Genomic DNA, 26,075 nt, shown 5'->3' on the forward strand with positions numbered 1-26,075 from the left:
CCCTGCACAGAGTGCACAGCTGTATACCAGCTGAGCGCTCTGTGAACAGCCGGGGTATAAACATCACAGCTGGACCGCTGTGTTCTTTATACCCTGGCTGTGTTCATGAAGCAGGATACAGCTCCGAGCAGAGAACAGCTGAATGCAGAAGACAAGGGGCCCCGCTTGTCTTCTGCATATCCCACTTGGAGCGCTCCGCTGTATACCAGCTGAGTGCTACGAGTAGAGAACAGCTGGATGCAGAAGACAAGTGGCCCCGCTTGTCTTCTGCATACACCGCTCGGAGCACAAGGTGATCGTTCAACGTTTGAGCGATCACCTTGCCCTGTAAATGCACTCAACGATTATCACTCAAAAGTCGCTCAAAAGACATCTTTTGAGCGATAATCGTTGTGTCTAAACCAGGCTTTAGTCCAGCTCACTTTATGTTAAGATAGGCGTATGAAATGCTTGTCTTAATAAATCTGGCCCTATGTGTTTCAGGTACATGCAGAAAATCTTGCAGACTAACAATAAACATTCTGATCACGTCCATCTTCTTCTGGTGGATGGTTGAGGAGCATGGTTTAATGTTCTTTGTCTCCTACCTATTGTACACAGTTATCTTGCAGCCAGCCACAAGGAGATGGGGAAGGGTAGATGGCTCATCTTTTGGGACACATATTGCAATCAAAATTGTGAAATCTATTTAGAATTCTTTTGTCTCCTTTTTGCTTCAGTGTCCCTTTGAGGAGTAGAATTGTATCCCATAAATAATACACTACTGATTTTAACTGTGGGAGTCTGAACATAATGCTATGATTAACTATCATACAAGAGCTTGTATGGTCAATAGAGCAATGTTAATATGATATACATCTGTCCAAAAGTAAATGCCAAATTCTATCACTCACTTCAAAACTCCCATGTTGGCTTAGCAAAGTTTGCATCCCTGAAAGGTCATAACCGTAGTCATCTGTCTTCACCGTGACTTCCTTTTCCTGTATCCAGCTAAGTAATTCATCAACCTCATGATCAAATTGATGGACCTGGTAAGCTGTACTCAAAATCTAATGTAAAATTAGAAGAGTCAAAATTAGAACAGAAAATCACTTGTAATAGCCGTTCTCATTCATAAAAAAGAAAATCTCTCCAAAATATACATATATAGTATTTATCTAACAGAGATCATAAAGACATACTAGCTATTCAAGCACAGGTTATTCATGTAATATACAGTATGGAAAAATATACGCAAAATGCTTTGTGTAAGAAAAAATTACCCATGATCTGAAATTGAACGTCTGTCTTTTCTCTAGGTGTCACTCTTATAAAAATAAATGTAATATTAAATACTTTTTTTAATGTAATTGTTTTAATCAGAACTGATGGAGCTAGAAGATTATTTTCTTCTATAGAAGTATTAACACTGAATACACCATAGAGCATGATTACTACGATGACGATTATTGACCCTATGGAGTGATGCAGTAATTCGCCATTTGCTCACAAAGTGAGATTCGTGTTAGACTACTATCATATGTAACAGATTTTCTACAGCGGAAAATTCACTGCAGATTTTGGTACAGATCTCTGTCAAAATCCTAATGTTATATGCAGATTTTGACTTAGATTTTACCTGCTTATTTGAAGAGGTGAAATTAATGCTACTAATCCACAGCATAAATTGAAAAATCAAAACTTTGTATCTACTAAAAAAATTCTAGGAAATGAAAACTACAAGTCATTCTGCAAAAACAAGTCCTCATACAACTCTGTTGGCAAATTAGTGAAAAAAACAAAAATGTTATGTGTAATGGAATGCTGTGCCGCAAAAAAATCCCCCCAAAAAGTTTTTATTGTATAAAGTAGAAATATATAACAAATACTATATAAATTTGATATCACTATCAATGTAATAACTAGAGATGAGCGAGCATACTTGTCCGAGCTTGATACTCGTTCGAGTATTAGGGTGTTCGAGATGCTCGTTACTCGTAACGAGTACCACGCGGTGTTCGGGTTACTTTCATTTTCTTCCCTGAGAAATTTGCGCACTTTTCTGGCCAATAGAAAGACAGGGAAGGCATTACAACTTCCCCCTGCGTTCAAGCCCTATACCACCCCCCTGCAGTGAGTGGCTGGCGAGATTAGGTGTCACCCGAGTATTAAAATCTGCCCCTCCCGCGGCTCGCCACAGATGCATTCTGACATTAGTTCAGGGAAAGTGGTATCTTGCTGGAGCTGCTATAGGGAGAGTGTTAGGAGTATTTTAGGTTTCAAGAACCCCAACGGTCCTTCTCAGGCCATAGAAATCGCAGATCGCACCTATGTGCGATCTGCGATTTCTGTTCTCTTCTCTATATGCGCTCAATGGGGCCGGCGGCAGCAGCGCCGACCCCATTGAGAACATATAGAAGACAAATCATTCTTCTCTGCCAAAGCTGTAACAGCTGTGGCAGAGAAGAACGATGTTAGCCCATTGAATTCAATGGAGCCAGCAATACAGCAGGTTCCACTGAAAGCAATGGGCTGCCGGCGTGCGCGGGGATGAATTGTCGGGAAGGGCTTAAATATATAAGCCCTTCCCTGCAATTCATCCAGAAAAGTGTTACAATAAAAATATATACCGGCGTATAAGGCGACGGGGCGTATAAGACGACCCCCCAACTGTCACCTTATACGCCGGGAATACAGTGGAGCAAAGAATAAAAATCATTACTCACTTCTTCTGACGTTCTGCGGCGCTGCTGCAGGCTGTCGCTCCCTCCTGGTTCCCGGCAGAGCATTGCTTTCTCTACGAAGGGCTTTAAATCCCCGCCTCCAGAAACACACGTGCCTTCAGCCAATCACAGCCAATGACAGTGATGTCATTGAATGGCTGTGATTGGCTGTGTTTCTGGAGGCGGGGATTTCAAGCCCTGCGTCCAGAAAGCAATGCTCTGCCGTGGACCAGGAGGGAGCGACAGCCTGCAGGAGCGCCGCAGAACGTCAGAAGAAGTGAGTAATGATTTTTATTCTTTGCTCCACTGTATTCCCGGCATATAAGGTGACAGTTGGGGGGTCGTCTTATACGCCCTGTCGCCTTATACGCCGGTATATATTTTTATTGTAACACATTTCTGGATGAATTGCAGGGAAGGGCTTATATATTTAAGCCCTTCCCGACAATTCATCCTGCGATCGCCGGCAGCCCATTGCTTTCAGTGGAACCTGCTGTATTGCTGGCTCCATTGAATTCAATGGACAAACATCGTTCTTCTCTGCCACAGCTGTTACAGCTATGGCAGAGGAGAACGATCTTTACGCTGACAGTGCGGGGGGGGGGGGGCACTCTTGCCGCTATTGTGGCTTAATAGTGGGACCTGGGAACTTGAGATGCAGCCCAACATGTAGCCCCTCGCCTGCCCTATCCGTTGCTGTGTCGTTCCCATCACTTTGTTGAATTGCCCAGATTTTCACAAACGAAAACCTTAGCGAGCATCGGCGATATACAAAAATGCTCGGGTCGCTCATTGACTTCAATGGGGTTCGTTACTCGAAACGAACCCTCGAGCATTGCGAAAATTTCGTCCCGAGTAACGAGCACCCGAGCATTTTGGTGCTCGCTCATCTCTAGTAATAACCCGTAAAGATAACACATTGTTATACTGCACAGCGAACAATCAAAATAAACCCCAAAAGTAATGGTGAAAATAATGTTTATTTTCCATTCTCCCCCAAGAGGAAATTATTATATAAATTCCATAAATAATAAGTACTCCTGAAATCTACAACTTCTCCCAAAATATACAAGATCAAATGCAGCTATATTGCTGTAAATATATAAAAAGTACATGGGGGAATACTTATAGGGGTTGTCCATAATTTGAAAAATACGGCTGCTTCCTTCCAAAAACTGTGGTATTCTTGTCCACAGGTCTATTGCAGCTGTACTGCATCGAAGTGAATGGAACTGAGCAGTATTGCCACAAACAACCTGGGGGTCAATGTGGTGCCGTTTTGAAAAGAAAGCAGCCTTACATTTTTAGTTCTGGACAATGCCTTTATAGCTAAATTTAGTTATGTTCCTCAGGATTTAAAATGCACTTAAGGCACCTGAGTTATGCACCAACTATATTTACTTGAGATGTAAATTCAAAATCCATAATCAAAAAGTGACCTTTTGGGGAGGGTTTCTTCAATTTTAATGCGGCGGTCCGGGGTTTCTTCTATTAAAGCATAACTTATACTAAGAGGCTGAAAGTGTTATTCCATATTCCGGCACCAATGTACATCACATACCTTAGCCCGGTTTTCAATTGACCTGCAGAGGGCATCCCAAGTCCTGTTCACTTCCTCTCTTTTCTTTTTTATGCCTTCAGCCTGGCCATGAGACTCTTTCAGCAGTCCAGATGCTAGCTCATTTAAAGACAACACTTTGCTTTTACCCAATGTCTCTACTTCCTTTACAAAATTCTCAAACTGTTTTTCTAACAACTGTGGAGGAAAGCATAAAACATAGTCAGTAATTCAGAAGCTTTTACTTCAAATGACTGCACATACATAACAGGTATCATTGCACTCCTCAATACCGACACATAACCAAGGACAGGCTTGGTAAACAAATCAGAAAAAAATAAACCTAAAATGCTACAGAGCCACTAACAAGTTGCCATAGTCCTTAAGAATTTTTAACAACACATCACTACTTCAAGTAAAGGGGATGGGCTGTGGTGTCTGTTTAAACAATAAAGGAAATAAGGCATTTATAGGAACAACCGATGTGGAAAGCTTATCCTAAAGATAATCCAGTGTTAAAGTCACAGAAACCCCTTTAACCCCTTGAGTGGCGGGTTTCTTACCACCCTGTCGTGCCCACCAGGGCAGGTTTTTTAAATGGGCCAATCATTTAATTTCAACTAATTTTCCGGTCTCATTCCAAGAGCCATAACTTTTTCATTTTTCCATTGACACGGCCATGTGAGGGCTTGTTTTTTTTGCGGGACAAGTTGTACTTTTTGATGGCATCATTTTTGGGTATATATAATGTATTGCATAACTTTTGTAAAAAAATTTGTAGGGAGATTGGGGGGAAAAAAAGAAATTCTGCCATTTGTTTTTGGGATTTCATTTTTACGGCGCTCAGCATGCAGAATAAATAGTGTGATAACATTATTCTCAGAATCAACACGATTCCAGCGATACCAAGTTTATACAGCTTTTTAATGTTTTGCTATTTTTGTACATTTAAAACTTTTTTCTTAAAGGTTTGCTTTTGTGTCGCCACATTCCAAGAGCCGTATTCATTTTATTTTTCCATTGCCAGAGATCTAGAAGGCCGTGTTTTTTTGAACTCCAGTCTTTATTTATCTCATTTTTAGAAACATTTAAATTTTTTCCGCTTTTTTTTCCATTTTTTTCTAGTGACGAGATTAACAAATCTGTAATTCTGTCATTTTAAAAAAAATTTTCACTGCATTCTCTGAGCAGTATAAATAATATATTAAAGTAATTCTACAGGCTAGTACAATTATGCCAATACCAAATTGTAATAGTTTTTTCTTTTTTGCGACTTTTTCACAGTTAAAAAAAAAAAAAGTAATACAAGTTTAAATCATCCTCCTTTTGCCATATCTATGATAAAAATCTAAATCATAAAAGAAAAATACATATTTGGTATCGCCACGTCCGTAAAAGTCCGATCTATCAAAATAGTGCATTATTTACCCCACACGATGAACATAGTCCAAAAAAAAAAAGAAGAATGGCAGAAATGCACTTTTTCAGTCACCCTGTCTCCCAGAGAAAATGCAATAAAAAGCGATCAAAAAGTTGTATGTATTCAGAATTAGTACTAACGTAAACTACAGGACATCTTGCAAAAAATGAGCCCTTGGTCAAGTACGTCGACGGAAAAATAAAAAAGTTATTGCGCGCAGAAAATTCAGCAGAAAATAATTGAAAAAAATTAAATGTCTTTGAAAACAAATACAAGTACTACAGCAAAAAAAAACAAACTATACAAGTTTGGTATCGTAGCAATCATACTGACCCATAGAATAAAGTTATCATGTCATGTTTGTTGCAGTTTGTGCGCCGTAGATGGTGAAATGTCTTTTTTTTTTCATTGTACTCCACTTAGAATTTTGTTAAAGTTTTTCAGTACATTGTGTGGTACTTTAAATAGCACCATTGAAAAATACAACTCATCCCGCAAAAAACAAGCCCTCATGCAGCAACGTCGATGAATAAATAAAGGAGTTATGATTTTTTAAACGGGGGGGAGAAAAAAAAAAAAGCGGAAAAATGAAAAAAAAGGGGCTGCGTCATTAAGGGGTTAAATAATGTACTATCATCCTTCTCTGGTTCATTACGATGCAGGGATACCACATGTGTAATTTTGTTTTTAATTTTTTTACAAAGTAAAGGTAGAAAAGTGTTTTTATTTTAATTTTTTAAATAATTTTAAACTTTTTTTTACATTTTTGTTCCTTCAGGGGACTTCCACAGAGACCAATCAGGACCCCCTGATCACATTCCGGGGGTCCGAGGATGACAGCCCTTTACATGCTGCAGTCGCATAGACCTCGGCATGTAAAGGGTTAACACAGCAGAGATCAGAGGTTTTCTCCATTCTCTGCTGTGTAAGAGCTGGTGCCTGGCTATCCTCTGACAGCCAAGCACCAGCTCTCCCTGCCAAAGAGACTATTGGCTGGCTTCTGACAAGCCGATGGTCTCCATAGCAACCTGTAAACAAAGAAGTGCAGAAGTTTGAAAATAGAAGCAGGAGATAGCTGGCAGATCGGTAATATCTTCCTGCTTCTTTTTTCAAAGTCCTGCACTGTTCTGTGTGGGACTCTGCAGGCACAGCACACTGCCACAGCTTATGGCAATGTGCTCAGCAGCTCCCATAGTGAAACATAGCCTGGAAATATTCCGGGCTATATCGCTATAGGCAGTGGAGCTTGTCCCAGAAAATTTCCGGGGCGTGCTACTCAAGGGTTTAAGTATACCTTATACATTGCAATTGGTGGTCGTGCCTCAAATTAAAAAAATGACTAAAAATTTGAATATAGAATACAAGATGAAAATATTCTGGAAAACAACTAAATATAAAAACCACTGAAAACGGCGACAAGCTCAATAGCGACCCAGCCTTTTACTAATAGGCCATAAAACCAAAAATAAGAGGATTTTTTGTACTCACCATAAAATCCCTTTCACATCTCGTCATTGGGGGACACAGCAAAGACCATGGGATATAGATACTGCCGCTAGGTGCGACACTAAGCAAAAAAAAGTGTTAGCCCTCCCGCTGGCTATATCCCTCCTGCCGACACCCGGCTGATCAGTTTGTGTACCAGCAGTAGGTAAACAACCACGAGGGAGAGAAGTTCAACAAAAGTAAAGATAAGATACCAAATGCTACAGTTGCAACTAAAACTCAGCACCATGTGAGATTTATGGAGACGAGATCCTGGTCAGGACCTGAAAGTGGGGTTATCGAAAATGACAAAAAAATGGGCAGGTGCTGTGTTCCCCAATGACGAGACGAGAAAGGGATTCTACAGAGAGTACAAAAAATCCTCTTTTCTCGCTCGTGTCATTGGGGGACACAGCAAAGACAGTGAGACATTCTAAAGCAGTCCCCGAGGGTGGGAAAACATAACAAAAAAAATATGCATGGGGTCAGATTACAGCTGTCTGCAACACCTTCCGACCCAGCGAGGAGTCAGCTGACGTGAGCGTATGTACTTGGTAGAACTTGGAGAAAGTATACAGCGACGACCAGGTAGCCGCCCCACATACGTGTAAGGCAGAAGCACCGTTGTGAACTGCCCACGAGGCCCCTACCCCCCTGGTGGAGTGGTCTGTTACCCTAAATGGAGGAGGCCTACCCTTTTCCCGGTATGCCTCCAATACAGCTGAACGGACCTAATGAGAGATGGTCACCTTGGAGGCTGCAAGGCCCTGCCTCGGACCCTCAGGAACCTCAAACAAGGAATTAGAACACTTAAACGATGCTGTTAGTTCTAGATAGATTCTTAGCGTGCGAACCAGATCGAGAGTATGCAACGCCTGTTCTCTCGGGTGGACCGTTGCCGGACAGAAAGAGGGCAGAACAATGTCTTCATTAATATGGAAAACAGTCACCACCTTGGGAAGGAAAGAAGACACTGGACGCAAAACCACCTTATCCGGGTGGAAAACTATGAATGGAGGCCTAGCCGAAAGCGCAGCTATCTCGGACACCCTCCAAATCAAAGTAACTGCAACCAGAAAGGCAACCTTCCAGGACAGCATCCTCCAAGGCACCTCCCCCAATGGTTCGAATGGATGAGCCTTAAGGGCCTCCAGGTCCAAATTTAGATCCCAGGATGGCACCAGAGATCGGAATGGCGGTGTGGAATGTGGGACCCCCTGCATGAACGTGCGCACCGCTGACCTGAATGCTAAGGGCTGCTGAAAAAGAATGGACAAGGCAGAAACCTGGCCCTTGAGGGAGCTAAGACTAAATCCCCTTTCCAGCCCATCCTGGAGGAAGGACAGAAGACGGGACACAGAAAAACACATGGGATGAAATCCCCCCTTTTCATACCACAGGAAAAAACTTCTCCGTACGCGATGGTACACCCTTAATCATTGTCTGAACCACTGAGTTTGATAAACCGCGAGCCGTCAGGACCACGCCCTCAACAGCCATGCCGTCAAATGTAGTGTGGACAAACTCGGGTGGTAAAGGGGACACTGTGGGAGAAGATCTTCCTGTAGAAGAAGTTACCATAGCACGTCGACTAGCAGGTCGACGAGCTCTGCGTACCACGCCCGCTGCGGCCAGTCCAGAGCTATAAGAATCACCAGCAGACCTTCTCTCCGGATTCTCCTGAGCAAGCGAGGAATGAGGGGAACCGGGGGAAATGCATAAGGGAAGGACACACCCGACCACGGGGCTGTCAGGGCATCCACTGCCCTAGCCCGCAGGTCCCTTGACCTGGCCATGAAGACATGATGCTTCGGATTGAGATGGGACGCCATCAGATCTATGTCCGACTGATCCCATTTCCATCAGACTCCCTGAAAAATTCTGGGATGTAGTCCCCATTCCCCCGGATCCACTAACTCCCTGCTGAGGCAATTGGCTATCCAGTTCTCCACTCCTGGAATGAAAATGGCCGATAGCACCTGGAGATGATCTTCTGCCCATGACAGAACCTCTACCATGACCCTCCTGCTACGGGGCCCACCTTGGTGATTTATATAAGCGACAGTGGTCACGTTGTCCGACTGAATCTTCACTCAACAGCCTGACAGCTTAGGTGCAAAGAACTGCAGTGTCTTGAGAACAGCCCGCACTTCCAACACATTGATCGAATGACCCGACTCCTGGTTGGTCCAGGTCCCCTGCGCCAGCCAGCTCCCCAGCATGCCCCCCCCCCAACCGATCAGACTGGCATCCGTCATGAGCACCTGCCACAGCAGTGGCAGAAAAGACCGGCCCCGCTGTATTCTTGGGAAGTCCAACCACCAGTGGAGAGACTGTGCGTCCTTGGCGGGATCAGAATCCCGCGATGGAGGGAGGCCACTGACCTGTCCCATCGCGACAGAATAGACCACTGCAGGGGGCAATCATGAAAATGTGCAAACGGAATCGCCTCGAAGGCTAACACCATGAGGCCCAAAACCCTCATCCCCTGCCGGATTGTCACTGGATGCCGAGACTGCAAGGAGCACACCTGCTCCTGCAGATACCGGCACTTCTCCAAGGTGAGACACACCCGGCCCTGGCGGGTGTTGAAAACCATCTTGAGAAACTCCATGCACTGGAATAGTACGAGCGAGGTTTTTGGTGGTTGATGACCACCCGAATCTGGCTAGAGTCTCCATCATAATCTGCAAGCTTTCCATGAAAGGGGTCAAAAATAAAACGTCTCCGCCATCTTGGGGCCGATGACTGTCTTGGTCGGTTCTGAGGAAGATGAGAGCTCTTCGCCCCTGTGGCCTTGGAAATCAACTCGTCCAACCTTGCGCCAAATAGATGAGACCCCACAAAACCCTGGCCAAAACCGTGTCAAAAGCTTTATGCGGAGGAAACGTTTTTGGCAGTTTCCTTCGCCTAGGTAAAGAAAAAGACACTGACGGCGAGGCGGGCACTTGTTCAGACAGCTGAAAAGTATCCCACACCGCATCTATCAGGCTTTCCACCATGTCAGAAAGTTTGGAGACCTGTTCCGGTTCCAAATCTGAATCCGAGGAGGATTCACAGATTCGCCGTCCTCCTCAGAGGAAGACTGAGACCCTGTCACAGAGCGGCATGAACCGGAAGGTGACGAAGGTGACTTGGAGGTCCTTCGCGACCTAACCGGCCTGTATCGTTTACAGGAACGCCTGCGCCATGGATCTTGATCGAAACCCTCGATAGCCGAGGCGTCCAGAGACCGATCAAGTCTATTTAGGATCCCGTCTGAAGCCCCCAAGCTCAACCACAGGAGGGGGCTGCGCTGGTGGAACAAGCTAAGCGGCTGCCTGTCTCGCAAGGGTGCAATCAGCACAACATGGCTCCACCTACCCACACGCAAATTTCACTTTACAGCGAGAGCAAGCATAATGCGTAGCTCTCACTGACCCCTGACTGGGTTCCTGCGCCCCCGAGCTGGACATGGTCGTGAACCAGAGTTGTGCTGCAACCACGCCAAAAAAGGAGGATGCAGGCTAGCAGGAGGGAATAGAAGCAGGGAGGGAGGGAGCTACCAGGCAGAGCTCACCCAGGTCTGTTGCTGTAGTGATGGGACTTCTCCTCCAGACATGTCTGCGAAGTGGCTGTGGCTACTGCTGCTGCTGCTGCTACTGCTGACCCCCCGACCATATGAGAGAGAGAGAGCAGGAAGAAAAACGCCAGCCAGCCCTTAAATCTCGCGCCTTGCACAGGGGGGTTGGCACAGGACGTGCATCACTGCCGGGACGTGACCAATGATGTCACCGCTAGGGGCGCGTGCCTGCTCTTAGGGGCCCCTAATACCTACCATCCTGATGCTCTTGGAGAACTCCAGAGTCCTACAGTGGCCATCACCTGCAGCAGAGTACTCACCCCACCATCACCTGCCCTGCGAGGGGAGGGGATATGGACTGCACAAACGGGGGGCTCTATGGCTGGTGGAACACGCCGGAGTATCTGAGTGGTCCTCCTTTTTCTTCTAAGGGGGCCGGGCAGACAACAGAAGGATCACTCTACTTCTGTTTGCCCTCTTCAGTTGGGTTAAAAGGGGGAGTTAATCCTCCCCATTAGCCATGGTCCATCCGGAAAATCCTTTCAGCCCTTGCAGGCAAGACCGTCCGCCTCCTACGGACACTAAGCTGAAAGCTGATCAGCCGGGTGTCGACAGGAGGGATATAGCCAGCGGGAGGGGCTGACACTTTTTTTTTGCTTAGTGTCGCCTCCTAGTGCCAGTAGCTATATCCTATGGTCTTTGGTGTGTCCCGCAATGACACGAGCGAGAAATATTGATTTTAAAATGTATAGCTAGGAGCCTAAAAGAAAAATGATATTAAACCTTGTCATGTGTTTTGTGAATACACAGCATCTTCTACATTTTAAAGTGTTCAATAATGCACCTACGTATATTATATAATGTGTGGAAGAGAATGATGTGTAGACAACTACTCTTTGATTTTTCTTCAACTAAGGGCTCCCACACACTTGCGTTTTTTTAACGCTGAGGTTTTTTTTAACACAATTGTCAATGGGACTTTCTAATGTTAAAAATGCATCGCACAAACTTGTTTTTAACATTAGAAAGTCCCATTGACAATCGCTTTAAAAAAACACAAGTGTGTGGGAGCCCTTAGGCATATATTTTTAAAATCTAAGAGCCTCACAAGTGTCCCTTCCCCTACCAACTTGTTCTGCTGCATTAGCAGCGTCATTAGGGTAATGGGCCAACAATATGGATGCTCAGGAGAATTCTGTAAATTCACAAGACACACGCTACTTTAGAATTTTATTTTTCTTTAGGACCAATAATTATGCGTTTTAAAATAGTTTCATAAATTTTTTGTTTTATGGCCTGCTAGTGAAAGGCTGGGTCATTAGTAGGGCTTGCTGCTCTTCTGGATATATTTGATTTAATACCTAAATATTAGCAGGAGACATATAAAGTGTGGCAAATATGCATTATTGCAATTAAAAAATGTCATGATGTACAATTTTAGAATGCTTCCCACTGGCATAAGTGTCCACAAAAAAGGCAGCAGAAAACATATAACAGCTACACTATAGAAAAATATAACAGTGAGTATTATAGAATGTATATTAAACAGGTTGTCCGGTTAAACCAAATGCTTTAAAACAATAAAACAGAGGTTACTTACCCATTCTCAGAACTCGCGATCCAACGCTACAACCCTGGGATTCTCACAGTGTGTGTTGACAGATGAAGTAAGGTGATTGCTGCCTGCCAATCAGAGGCCGCAGCGTCACCATTTCAAACACCTGGCATAATGGTGCTCAGTATGTGAGTGTTGATGCCAGGAAAAGGGGCAGTGATGCTGCAGCCATTTGATTGGCAGGCAGTTATCAGCTGACTTCTGCTGTCAACACACACTGGAGGATTGCGGGGCTACAGCATTGGATTGTCAGTGTGGAACCAGAGGTGTAACTTGAAGCTTCTGGGCCCCAATGCAAAACCTGTAACAGGGCCCCCAATTATAATGCTTTATTCATAGTACTGGGCTCCCTATATGGAGAAGAGAGGCCTTATGGGCCCCCTAAGGCAGTGTTCCCCAACTCCAGTCCTCAGGGACCGCCAACAGGTCATGTTTTCAGGATTTCCTCAGTATTGCACAGGTGATGTAATTCTTGTGAATGCCTCAGACATTGCCACAGGTGTTCTTACTATAGGATATCCTGAAAACATGACCTGTTGGTGGTCCCTGAGGACTGGAGTTGGGGACCCCTGCCCTAAGGCTCCCAGACCAGGGTGCAACCGCATCCCCTATAGTTACGCCAGTGGTGTGGAGAACAGGTAAGTCCCTTTGTTTTACTGTTTTAAAGCATTTGGATCTAATCTTACAAAGTTAAGTTTTTAAATGGACAACCCCTTTAATAATAAAGCACAAGTATGAAATGTATGCTTTCCATGTTATAATTCAAGCTAATTCTTTGCATTCATTGTCTAACACAATGATTCCTGCAGGTTGTTAACATGTGCTCCATTACCTTAACGCCTTCCAGATCTTGTCCTAAGTCATCAGATTCAGCTGTAGTCTTCTTGCTGAGCAGCCAGGCCTCTGTGGTATCTGCTTCTTTTAGATACTGGAACAGCTGATATTGCTCCTGTAACTGACCTCTGCGCAGCTCAGCTTTCTCCAGCAGGGAGTGATATTCCCCAAGAACTGAGTGCAGTTTTGGGATCACAATCAAACTACAAGCAAAATATGCAATGTACTTTACTCTAAGTAGGTGTTCTAAAGTACAACATTTGACAAAAAGATACTAACTTCTCCCAAATATTTAAGATATCTCAGGACAGCAAATTAACATCAAAGCTCAATGGTGCAGCTTGTCATTCAGTGTTCCCTGGCCACTGGTTGTCTAACTTGCCATAAAAGAGAGAATGCAGCAAAAATGAAAAGAGCTAATATACATATATGATGTCATGATTGGTTTGATGCTCCAGCAGTCAAACCCTAACTGATCAGTAATTAATGGTATAATTTGGCAATATGCTGGTACTTACTACAATTTTATTACCCCTTTAAGGTGGGTTCACACGTGGATTTGGTATGGAAAATCCACACTAAACACCTGCACCAATTGAAAGGGTGAAATGTATGATTGTTCCATGTCAAAACCCGCATCAAATCGAAACCAGTTCTACCCGCGGCCAGTGACCCCTGCGTACCTGTATTTTCTTGGCTGTGGCAGATCACTCCACTTCCAGGTTTGCTGTACTGTTGATGGTCCTCACGGCTCACCATTGGACATGCGCAGTACAGGTTTTTTTTAATTTAAACTCTTGCTTTCCCATGGGATCTGCGGCACGTCCGAAGTGTCAGCTGCGGGTATGCCGCGGATCGGAAGTCTTCCATTGACTTCAGTGGAAGCCGTGCATGCGGGAACCGCACTGAAATGGAGCATGCTGTGATTTGTTTTCCAAACCAAAAGGTCCGCAAAACAAATCGGTATGCTTTAATTCATTTGCGGACGCCCAAGCTTCCCTATGGCCAGCTTGATTTGCGGATCTCCAGTGCGGATTCTACAAATCAAACCCACCCATGGACATTGGGTCTTAGGGTGGTTTCACATACAGGTTTCGTGGCAGTTTTTCATGCAGTTTCTTGAGCCACCGTCAGAAGTGGTTCCAACAGAATGGAGAATTATGAGTCCTTTCTTTAGATTTCTCATTCATTTTGAATCCACTTCTGGCTTTGGCTCAAAAAAGTTCATGAGAAACCGCCACAAGACCTGTGTGTGAATCAACTGTTAATGTAGGTGCATGCATAATCTATGTACAGTATATCCCATTAAATACTTACTAGGGAGTTCTAGTGTATCTCCAGTTACATAGAGAACTGGTTATAGTTCTGGAATGTGTAGAATAGTTTTTCTAAATACATTACATAGTCAATTTTGCTTATAAATAACAACATGGCCAGCTGAGACTGTGCTGATCATATCCATGTACTAGGAAACCCTGCACGATGCTTTTTCCTAGGCTTCTGTATCTAATAGGGATTGAATATGTGTTGGATGTAAAACGTAATGTGACTCTACAGCACTCATCCACTACTGGACGTGGTATTACAACACCTGAAGAGCTACAAGTTGGAGACTGATACTGTATATCTTTGCTCCTGAATGCTGTAGTTTTTTCTTTAGATTTCTACATGCGTCGTTATTAGAGATGAGTGAGCACTAGAGATGAGCGAACGTGCTCGGCCACGCCCCTTTTTTGCCCGAATACCGCGATTTTCGAGTACTTCCGTACTCGGGCGAAAAAATTCGGGGGTCGCCGTGGCGGCGCGGGGGGTTGCAGCGGGGAGTGGGGGGGAGAGGGAGAGAGAGAGGGCTCCCCCCTGTTCCCCACTGCTACCCCCCACGCCGCCACGCCTCTCCCCGCCCCCCGGCGCACCCGAGTACTTTTCACCCGAGTAGTGAAGTACTCGAAAATCGCGGTATTCGGGCGAAAAAGGGGCGGGGCCGAGCACGTTCGCTCATCTCTAGTGAGCACCAAAATGCTCGGGTGCTCGTTACTCGAGTCGAACTTTCAGTGATGCTCGAGAGTTCGTTTCGAGTAACGAACCCCATTGAAGTCAATGGGCGACTCAAGCATTTTTGTATATCGCCGATGCTCGCTAAGGTTTTCATTTGTGAAAACCTGGGAAATTCAAGAAAGTGATGGAAACGACACAGAAACGGATAGGGCAGGCGAGGGGCTACATGTTGGGCTGCATCTCAAGTTCCCAGGTCCGACTATTAAGCCACAATAGTGGCAAGAGTGAGACCCCCCCCCCCCCCCGCACTGTCAGCATAAAGATCGTTCTCCTCTGCCACAGCTGTAACAGCTGTGGCAGAGAAGAACGATGTTAGCCCATTAAATTCAATGGAGCTGGCAATACAGCTGGCTCCATTGAAAGCAATGGGATGCCGGCGATCGCGGGATGAATTGTCGGGAAGGGGTTAAATATATAAGCCCTTCCCTGCAATTCATCCAGAAATGTGTAAAAATAAAAAATATATATATACTCAGCTGGTCCCGGCAGACGGAGTTCAGCGCGGCCAGCGGCAGTCCTCCTGAACTGCTCTGAACAGCTGTGAGTAGTATTCAGCAGCCGGGGATTTTAAATCCCTGCCTGCTGAATGAGCTGCCTCTAATTGGTCACAGCCTGACCAATCAGAGGCAGATTCCACTCACACACCCATTCATGAATTTATGAATGGGTGAGTGACTGCTGCCTCTCATCTGATTGGTCCCGCTGAGCCAATCAGAGGCAGCAGTCACACACCCTGGGACAAGGTGAGTATATATATATATATTTTTTTTTTTACACATTTCTGGATGAATTGCAGGGAAGGGCTTATATATTTAAGCCCTTCCCGACAATTCATCCCGCGCTCGCCGGCAGGCCATTGCTTTCAATGGAGCCGGCTGTGTTGCCGGCTCCATTGAATTCAATGGTCAGTGCTCGTTTAATCGAGATGAGTACCGCGTGGTGCTCGTCTCGAGTAACGAGCATCTCGAGCACCCTAATACTCGAACGAGCATCAAGCTCGGACGAGTATGCTCGCTCATCTCTAGTCGTTATATATGTAATCATTTAGACATATTTGAGATACCTCTCTGGATTTTCATTATGACTCTCTATACTTCTTCCAGTGTCTTTAAGCTTGTTGATCCTTGGAGAATAGCCTTCAAGGTCACGCATGGTGGTATCCAATTTCCGCAATAGAGCTTGGGTGGATTCTTCATTTTTCCCACTGTCTGATGACTTGATTAGAATTCCCCTCTCTGCCATCCATGCTTCAGCTTCTAAGAGCTTAATAGTAGAGTAGATAATTACAGGGAGTTCAAATTGAGACCGAAAATGAATACAACTTAGAGAGTATGCAAACAAGAGATAGCCAACAGCTATAGCAGCTTCTGTAACTGCAAGAAGATCTAACAACCAAGGGATTCACTCGCCAAGGACAAATCACAACCTTTAGTTGGTATTTCCCCAAACTCACCTCAGTTAAAAATTGCTGGGCTTCACAAGCCTGATTTAGCCTCTTTCGTCTCCTTTCTGCTTCAGCCTTTAAAGTTTCCGCAGCCACTTCCAGTTGATGCAATCGGTTGTCAATCTCTTGGCTGGCAAAATGGTTTCCTCTCACCAATTTCCGTCCAGTGCCCATCACAGCTTTAGTCAATGCTTCTCTACTGCTGATTTCATGTTCTAGGTTCTACCAAGCAGAATATGTATTATGCATGATACATAATTCTTATGATGCATAAAAAACAACTATCCTACAGTACAAGTGCATCATTGAAATTAAGTTACCTGGTGCTTCTCTAGTAAAGCCTGAGCAGTGGTCAGTGATTGACCACACTCCTTAGATGAGGCAAGAGGCATCTTATCTTCGATCCATGCTAGTTCATCATCAATGTCTTGGAAAAACTGATCCAACAGCTTCCTGCCTTCCAAAGCAGCTCTGCACTCTTGCAGTGGCTCAATAAGACTCTTGTACCTATTGAAAATAAACCAGCAATAATTAGGTAAAATCAGAAGTTCTCCATGTAAAACTTTGTGGGAAAAATATTTGCCTTGTTGCCCTTAGCATCCAGTCACCACTGTTTTATAGATATAAACTGATTATTTCCAACAACATTAACTTCAATTTTTATTTGATTTTGTTAAGAAATACATTAGCCCTTTGAGGTTTTAGTATTAGAAAATATGTCTCCATTTTTACTTATTAGAATGAAAATGTAGACGATGACAATAGCACAGGCCAAAAAGAAACAAATAGTACAAATTCTTAACAGATGACAAACCTGTGAATTAGCATCCGAACTCTGTCTTCTATTTCATCTGCCAGGAAGTGACCTTCCTGTCGGAATTCACGAGTTTTATCTGCCAGAACTTGGAGTCTCTCTCCGTGGCTAGTGATGTCTTCTTCAAGCTCTCCAAGTTTCTCAAGTGTCATGAGATCTTTACCTTTATTGGCAGAGTCCAGCCTGGTTTCCACTTGGTCCAGCCACTTTTCAACGTCCTCTAAACTTCTCTGAAACTGCAGAGCCTGGATGACAAGATACAGAAGAAGAGGCTTACTTATGAATTCATGGTACTGGTTAAAAACATTTATAAAAAACTTCACAGCTGGAAAATTTGCCAGCAATGTACTAAACAGTACTCTGTTACCCTATAGGCGGCTTGGAGTTTATTTGCCTTCTCAGCACACTTTTCCACCAGCTCAGCCCAGAGTTCCTCCATTTCATTAAGTCTTGTTTGGATGATATCAGAGGCATAATGGTTAGCTTGCAACATCTTCTCCCCATCCTGCAAAATCCAAGATCATAAATAAGTAAATTATACACAAGGCATAGCATAGAAAGAAAAGGGTCTTGTAAATAGGCATTGTAAGTCATGCCTGAAATCTACAGTAATGTTTCCATTTTTGTAAATTAGCTACAACGGTTTTAACCCACATGTCTGCATCACTGTCACTTTATTGCCCTCATCGATTTTCAATCTCTTCTTCTACACCTGACCATAGCCTTATAGTCACAGATTCTGCAGATTTGTTGCAGAAATTTTTACAAATGAAAAAGCCATTCCATACATTGGAAGGGTGCTTCTCCAATATGTGCATGGATTTCTGCAAACCCCATTGAAAAAAATGGGACAGTTGCACCGATTTCTGCAACAAGTCTGCCCCTAAAGTGATGTATTTTTCTGCCAGATTCACATAGTCCCAATAATATGGTTGTGACAGGTGACAAAGTTTTTTTTTATTAAAACAGCCATGATTACACAAGGAAGTTTTCCAACACGTTGAGAGACTTCAATACAAGTGTCCAATTCCTAATTTTTTTCTACTGAAAATGCATCGCCGTGACCTTCATTGAGCTGTGAGGAGGCAGATGTTTCAATGACCATCAGCATTGATGAGACATCTACTAATGCTGTGGATCGGATGGCTTCCATTGACTTCAATGGAAGCCAACCATGTGGGACCGTGCAAAAATAAAGCATGCTGCAATAAGTTTCTGCTTGTGGGCATGAAGAATCACTTTTCCATAGCATGCTTTGGGTGATATTTGCTGTGGAATCCAGAGGCGGATGCCCGCAATTCAAATCCGCCCGTGTGCATGAAGCCTTAAGCTCAGTTCACATTGGGGCACATCTACTAATACTATCTAAACGTTAAACAGCGCAAACTAACACAGACAGTCTTAGGCTGGCTGTCCACGGGCGAAGTGGTATCCCGCGGCGAAGCTCCACCTCGGGAGCCGCCGCCCTGGAGCGGAAGCCGCCGAATCCCCACCGGTCAGCCCTATCTAATAGATAGGCTAACCGCGGAGAATCGGGGCAATTCGCAGCATGCTGCGAATTGTCCGCCGCGAGCGGAGAATCGCAACGATGCTCCACTCATGGACAGGTGCCGGCGCTTTCCATAGCAATTCTATGGAAAGCATCGGCCATCATGATTCGCCGGTGGTTTACCGCCGACGAAACCACTGCTGTGGACAGGGGGCCTTAAAATATGCCAGATTCAATCATAGCGACTCAAGCTGGATGATAAATGGTTTGAACTTTAAGACTGTCTAGTCTAGGTTTATACTTTCTATTAGTTGGTTTAGTTCACACCAAAAACTGCACCAACATTTTGGTGCAAGTTAAGCCACTCCCCCTTTCTGAACAGAGTCTAAATAGTACAGTCTTCATTTTTGCACTTCATGGACCACCCATTCACTTGTTCAACAATATATTTTCTAAATTACAGCAAAAATACTTTCAAGGTCTGCTTGTTATTCATAACGTCTATTTTTTTTTTTTACCAAAATCATTTTGCATTATCATAACACTCCAAATACAATTTCAATGCTAGAACAGGTGACACTTAGGACATGCAGATTACTTAAAGGAGTTCTGTCATTAAAAAACAAAAATTCTATACTTACCTATTCCTCCCCAGTCAGTCTACTTACCAGATCTTCTCCTCCCTGATCTTATCCTGTCTCCTGCAGTCCTGTGAGGTCACCTCACCTCCAGCTGGTTGATTCCCCTGCCTTCTGTGACGTTACGTACATTCACAGACAGTCTCCTTCCTGCCCAGCAATGTACACTATGTCACTAAATCACAGTCTGGCAGGGAGTGCCGAGCTATTGCAGAGACTGTGCATGCCCGCTGTTTCTGCAGTAGATCAGCATTCCTTCCTAGCCATTGAACGCTACGTCACAGAGACGTGACATTCACTGACCTGCAGGAAGGAGAATGCTAGATTCATAACAAGGAGAAGAGAATCCAGACAGCTTGCGGTGAGCTGACACGGAGGACTGGTTAAGATAATTGAGGAGAAGATGTGGAAAGGAGTCTGAGTGTGGAGAAATAGGCGAGTATAGATTTTTTTTTTAATGACAAAACCCCTTTAACATCACTAATTTCCATCTACATTTGTATCACTGCCATAATGTTCTTACAGCTCTTATGCTGTCCAGTCGGTTGCGGTTTGCCTTGATCTCTGCGTCAAATGTTTGATGTTTCTGTAGCTTGGCCTGAAGGTTGCTGGGGTCTCTCCAGCTATCATCCATGGCAATACTGCTCTTTTCAAGCATCCAGGAACCCACCTAGCGTATGATACAGACATATGATTTACTTGGTAATGAAGCATTTTTTAATAAGTAATTCCACGTAAAATATAAAATGACAAATAACTAGAAGTCATTCAGTATGTCCTTCTGTTAAATCCTTAAGGGGGTTGTCCAGTTGTAAACTATTGATGGCCTATCCCTAGGACAGGTCATTAATAGTAGATCTGCAGGGGGTCTGTCGCCCAGGATCCTCGCTGATTAGTTGTTCACGAGACCAGTGCGCTAGTGCACTACACTGATTTCTGCAGGAAGCAGACAGCTCTGTTCTTACTGCAATGAATAAGCTTGGTATTGCATTCATTTCAATGAGAACTTTGCCTTTAATACCAAACCTGGCCACTGCAGTGGGAACAGATCTACTGTTGATGCTATTGATGAACAACCCCTTAATCATTCAGATGTTTCTTAGGTGTATGTTTCTAGAATATCTAAGAGACTACCAAGTCTTCCTTAGAGATATGCAAATATATATAGAAAATAAAGAAAGAAAAAAAATAAAAGGGTGGACGTATCAATCGTGATTTTTGATGTTATTATAGGTTGATATGCCATTTAACCCCTCAGTGATATGGCTTATGTTATTCCTAAGAGCGCCACGATTTTGGGGGAATTTCATACCCACTTTTCAAAAGCCTTTTTTATTTGTTAAGGCTTGTTTTTGCATGGCGAGCTCCAGTTTTCATTGGTACCATTTTGGGGTACGTATGACTTTTTTGATCAATTTTATTGTGTTTTTTTGGGAGGCAAAATGAATAAAAAAAAAGCATTTTGGCATCACTTTTAAATTCTTTTTATAGTGTTTGCTTTGCAGGATAAAAAGTCTGTTCAATTTATTATACAGCTTATTACAGATTTGATGATACCGATCATGGAGGTTTTTATTTTAGTTTGCTAAACAAGGAGGGGAAAATGTGCAAAAATGTTTTTAAAACAATTTTTTACCATTTTTTTTTCACTTTTTTTTTTTTTACACTTTTTATGTCTCTGCATTGGATCTGAATCTGTGGACCTATGATTACCCTGATGATACATTGCAGTACGTCTGTACTGCAATGCATTATCACTATTCATAGTGATCATAAGCCAGGGCAGACTTGGACACCACTGTATTGAGTGGGCATGGTTATTCTACACAGGCTCTGAAAGAGAATAAGGGGAGCTGAGCTTGTGTTTTTCCATGAGGGAAACCAGCTAATCAGTGCTGGGAACGCCCCCGAGCCAGAAACTTGAATTTATTAGAGCTTGTAAACCAAGTATGAAGCTTTTTAAATGCACTAAAAGAAAAAAATGCAAAAAAAACATAATACATCATTTTGTTTTGGAGGGACTTGGTAAGGTATGTGTGCATTTATTTTCCGTGCACAAAGGTTTCCATAGCCTTTAAATTGATGGTTTACTTTGAACAATCTTTTTTTTTCTTCTTAATTAAAAGAGTTCTCTTATCACAGAAAGTCCCAATGGAAAACCCGGAAGTAATTGTTAGTTTTCTTTGTGTTGTTGCTGTAGTAGAAAGTACTCAACAGTTTGCACTGAAATCAATGAGTTGTCCATGTAGTACACGGAAATACTTCAGCCTCAAGAGTAGCTGCTCTTTGAAGACACTCAGTTCTGGCTAACACGGTAGATGAGGTTTGGAATGGTACTCCCTAATAAGGTCATTAAAAATGATTTTTCTACACTAGATAACACTGATGGCTTTACTAGTATTCAACATGACCAGACCTCATACGAGCTCTTGAGAAATTTCTGCAGCTGTCTGGACTCCTCAAGTTTCTTCTTACGAGCCTCAGACAAGTTCAGGAGTTTCTTTTTCCTGGGGTGAAAACAGACAATACTCTAAAATCGATGCATCTAGTGTTAACCAGACCATAAGTGAAAAGATGAGACATTGGCAATTTAATTTTATGTCATATTAGCACATTTAATATTCTGATTTCCTTAGTAAAAAAAATCATGATTGGGGACTGAATATCAATAAATTTGAAGATCACTATTCTAAATAATCAAGATATTGCAGAGACACTTTACATGAAAAATGAATACACTGTGCTGAAGAAGACTAACAATTCTTAAATAGATACATTCAATATGGAGGGTGGAGGTCCAAGTACCATAGATTTAAAACATAACATTCTGGCTGCCTGCATCCACCACTAGAGGGCGCAGAACAGCTTACTGCATACTGACACACACTGAAGTCAATAATAGCACTGTACGCAACAGTAAGCTCCTACAGGTCAGCAAGCAGAATGCTTTGTATATCTTTAAGGTCTTTATCATGAAAACTAACTTCTAATTGCTTTAGAGATGTATTAAAATACTATTGGTATTTAATAAACAAAATTTGCCAACATTTTGACAAAAATTTCACCAACAAAAGCAGCGAACATACATATGCTAAATTTACTTAGTGTTTTGGACACTCTTTTCATCTTACTAGGCAGTTTAGAAAATGGTCTAAAAAGGAAGCATTGTAAAATTAATTTATAACAGATAGAAGACTAACAAGATTGTTTTTGCACAAAATATCAGGGTTAAGTAGGCCAGGCAGAAAGTGGTGTAAAGAAGAGAAAAGTGTAACATGTTTAGCAAGATGCACCAAATATATTTTGCAGCATGTGGGAATTCAACAGTTTTTGCTGAACTGATTTTATGCTGTTAAACTTTAACAGTATAATTAGTAATAATAAATCCCCTGCCATTATAATAGGTGCATATTTACTTAAAGGGACACTAAGACCCAATGTCCACGGGCAGATTTGATTTGTGGAACCTGCGCGGGAGATCCGCAAACCCAGCTACCCATAGGGATGCATTAGCATCCGCAAAACAATTTTAAGCATGCAGGTGGGATTTTTTTTCCTGGCGTGTGGATCGCACACGTGGGAAGAAATCACAGCATGCTCCATTTTTCTGCAGATCCCACGTGACAGCTTCCATTGAAGTCAATGGAAGCCGTCCGATCCACGGCACAGCCACAGTAGTCACTGTGGATGTGCCACGGAATCCGCGGGGAAGGCAGGAGATTTGAAAAAAATTATAAATTGCACTGCGCATGCGCCTGGAACGTCGCCGGTGTGTCCTGACGCATTCTCGGTGCTGAATAAAGAGGATCTGGCCAGCACAGAGAAGACCTGCGCTGGATCTGGACAGATAAGAAAATGTATTTTCCTATCCATGTCCGCGGGTACAGCTGGATTCCACTGGGGGATTCAGCAGTGGAATCCGTGCGTGCAAATGGACATTGGGCCTAACACATTGAAAATGCAGTCCACTCTGAAGGCAGCATGTTATAGCACAGGAGGAGATGAGCAGACTGACGCCTTTTTTTTTTTTAGGAAAGATTCAGTATAACTTTTATTTTATCTATTTACTGGATATCTCTGCTTATTCTGAGCTTAGAGGTCCAGTGGGCGGTCCTATCAGTAATTGAGTTATTTCTCTATGCACAGTCATACACAGCTGTCAGTCGCTGATAGGACCACTACTTGGTGCTTTATTCTTACCTCTCCAGCACAATGTGGCATTTATTGGCAATGTTCTCGGAGTCATAATGTTGATTGTCTAGTAGTTGTTTGGCAAATGTCTCCATTTCATCAATTTTGCCCATCTGGGCATCAAGAGCCTTCTGAAACTTCTCGTGTTTGTTCTGAAGACTTTCAACATGGGTGACAGAGTCCTAAATTTTGAGTGGAAATGTTCTATAACTTTCTGAACTTATGCCAAGTTCTATAACATTATAAAGACATAGACAGCTCACTGGGATCTCCTTCAATATAATGTACAAATCTCTAAATCTGGAGGTCATCAGCCAAAGCAAACATTCGGACGCTTTCCCTATTGTTTTTGTGATGTAATCTTTAAGTAGAAAACCATATTTAGTACAAGAGAAATAGTTGTCTTGGTTCAGATGAAGAGGAAGGGCAGACATACACTTTGATTTTATGTTTCTACTAATTTCTTAGCCAGTCATAGTAATATTGCATTTTAATCACCAAAGCAAGACCACCAACTATTCAGACTGAAAAGGAATAATATTTTCTGCTCTGGGTTCTAATGGATCGCTGTGCCAGAAATTAAAGAATATTACTGGTACTAAAAGATAATTAACTTGCTTAGGAATGATAATTCATAGAGTTACTGAATTTAACACTGTTCTATGGAAATCCCTATATCATTGCTTAAAGAGACATAGTTTAAGTATGCACTGCTTATTAAGCGTCATGCGCATGGCACCTATACATACAAATACATAGGCACTCCTTGTACCAGTGTAAGATGCCTTTGTACGGCACTGCAATATATGGGAATACTCTACTCTGGATATATTGCTGCTACATACAATGTCCAGTAACACAGCATATGATGGATTCATACAAAATCCAACAGAAAGAAGCTTATGTGAATGCCATATCTTGGATGCATACAGCTAGGAGCATAGCTAAGGTAAAAAACTTGCTAAAATGATTGCCACGTGCCTGGCTTCTTCACATCTAATAGTAGTAATGGAAGTGAAGTGAGAGATGTTACTTACAGTAGCTCTAGGTTTTGGCTCACAGATAAGGGTATAACAAACAGAGGAGCCCCCTCTACGAAGTCTATATAGACTTATGAACAGGGGATGACGTTGACGCAAACCTTAAGCAGCACTTTTCAATCAGAGCAGCATGTAGTGTCTTAGACTACTGGTGCACTACCAATGCGGTGTACATCAGGTAGTCAGAGAAGTGGTGTAGCCATCTTAGTTTGCCTGGGACAGGAGGGTGGCTTTAGGTATTCACACCTGCTCGCGTGTAGTATATGCATAGATTGGTTATGAAAGACATACCTTGTAATTAATTCTATAAAATTAATTGCAGATTACAATGAAGACTCTGCATTAACAGCATCTCGGGCATACAAATGCCTAAACTGAATACAAAAACCGCTTTCCATTTAGGTGGATAATGCTTACAAATCTGGCCATATACTATCTTCACATACCCCCAGGTCTTCATTGGCCAGAAAAGCCTCCTTGTTGTTCAGCCAGCTTTCATTTTGCTCAACAATGCTGAGATATGTCTGTAAAAATCAACAAAAAAAAATTCACTGAGCAAATTAGCAAGGGCGAAATCCTGAAACTCTAAAGAGCACTAATTATATAACCAAGTAAATCAGCCATAGGAAATGATAGGTTAACTAAAAATATATATGGGACAATGAAACAACCCAAGAAAACAAATTAGGCTAGGGTCACACAGCAAATCATAAACAATTCCTGTAACTAAAAGATGTGTGCAATTTTGTCTACGATTTGCTGTTGCGCAATTACTTTATAGTGCGATTTGCCTGTGAGTTGCATGCCATTCCAAGTTTGCAACATGCATTAGACAGAGCAAAACAAGAAAATTACAGACATGCCGTAAATGAGTCGTTGTCAACTAAAAATCACTGCACAAACCTATTCTAAGCAGAATTATTTAATGCGCATAAATGTAAAAGAAACATCAATTTGACACAAGGGATTATCTCATTTACGTACAGCGCTTCAATACCTTAATGTATTACATAGCTGAGGGTTCGCATCGGTACCCAGGACAGGACCAGAACTTCATCTTGAACAGAAGTCTGTCTGCCATAATGAATCTAAGCTTCAACTGTCTACTAGCCCATGTCATCTTCGATTACATAATATAATGTATTATGTTCAAGATCATATTTATTATGTGTCCAGTCTGAACCACCCAAGTTGCCTACATAACTTATACTTCATAAAATATTATGTA

At 42.8% G+C, this 26,075-nt stretch overlaps 1 protein-coding gene across 1 annotated transcript in view; it reads right to left on the reverse strand.

Annotated features, from left to right (window-relative positions):
- The window catches only part of SPTBN5 (spectrin beta, non-erythrocytic 5), a 267,766-nt gene that overhangs the window by 27,398 nt on the left and 214,293 nt on the right, over positions 1 to 26,075 (reverse strand). The window contains exons 45-56 of the mRNA XM_066608323.1: positions 25,294 to 25,371; positions 23,817 to 23,989; positions 22,033 to 22,123; positions 20,140 to 20,286; positions 17,857 to 17,994; positions 17,490 to 17,734; positions 16,996 to 17,182; positions 16,685 to 16,897; positions 16,295 to 16,494; positions 13,175 to 13,379; positions 4,264 to 4,458; positions 894 to 1,049 (exon numbers count right to left, since the gene is read on the reverse strand). Of these exons, the coding sequence (XP_066464420.1) occupies positions 894 to 1,049; positions 4,264 to 4,458; positions 13,175 to 13,379; positions 16,295 to 16,494; positions 16,685 to 16,897; positions 16,996 to 17,182; positions 17,490 to 17,734; positions 17,857 to 17,994; positions 20,140 to 20,286; positions 22,033 to 22,123; positions 23,817 to 23,989; positions 25,294 to 25,371 (2,028 nt within the window). The remainder of the gene's footprint in view (positions 1 to 893; positions 1,050 to 4,263; positions 4,459 to 13,174; positions 13,380 to 16,294; positions 16,495 to 16,684; positions 16,898 to 16,995; positions 17,183 to 17,489; positions 17,735 to 17,856; positions 17,995 to 20,139; positions 20,287 to 22,032; positions 22,124 to 23,816; positions 23,990 to 25,293; positions 25,372 to 26,075) is intronic.

The sequence above is a fragment of the Eleutherodactylus coqui genome, chromosome 6 (assembly GCF_035609145.1).
Source record: "Eleutherodactylus coqui strain aEleCoq1 chromosome 6, aEleCoq1.hap1, whole genome shotgun sequence".
Taxonomy (NCBI): domain Eukaryota; kingdom Metazoa; phylum Chordata; class Amphibia; order Anura; family Eleutherodactylidae; genus Eleutherodactylus; species Eleutherodactylus coqui.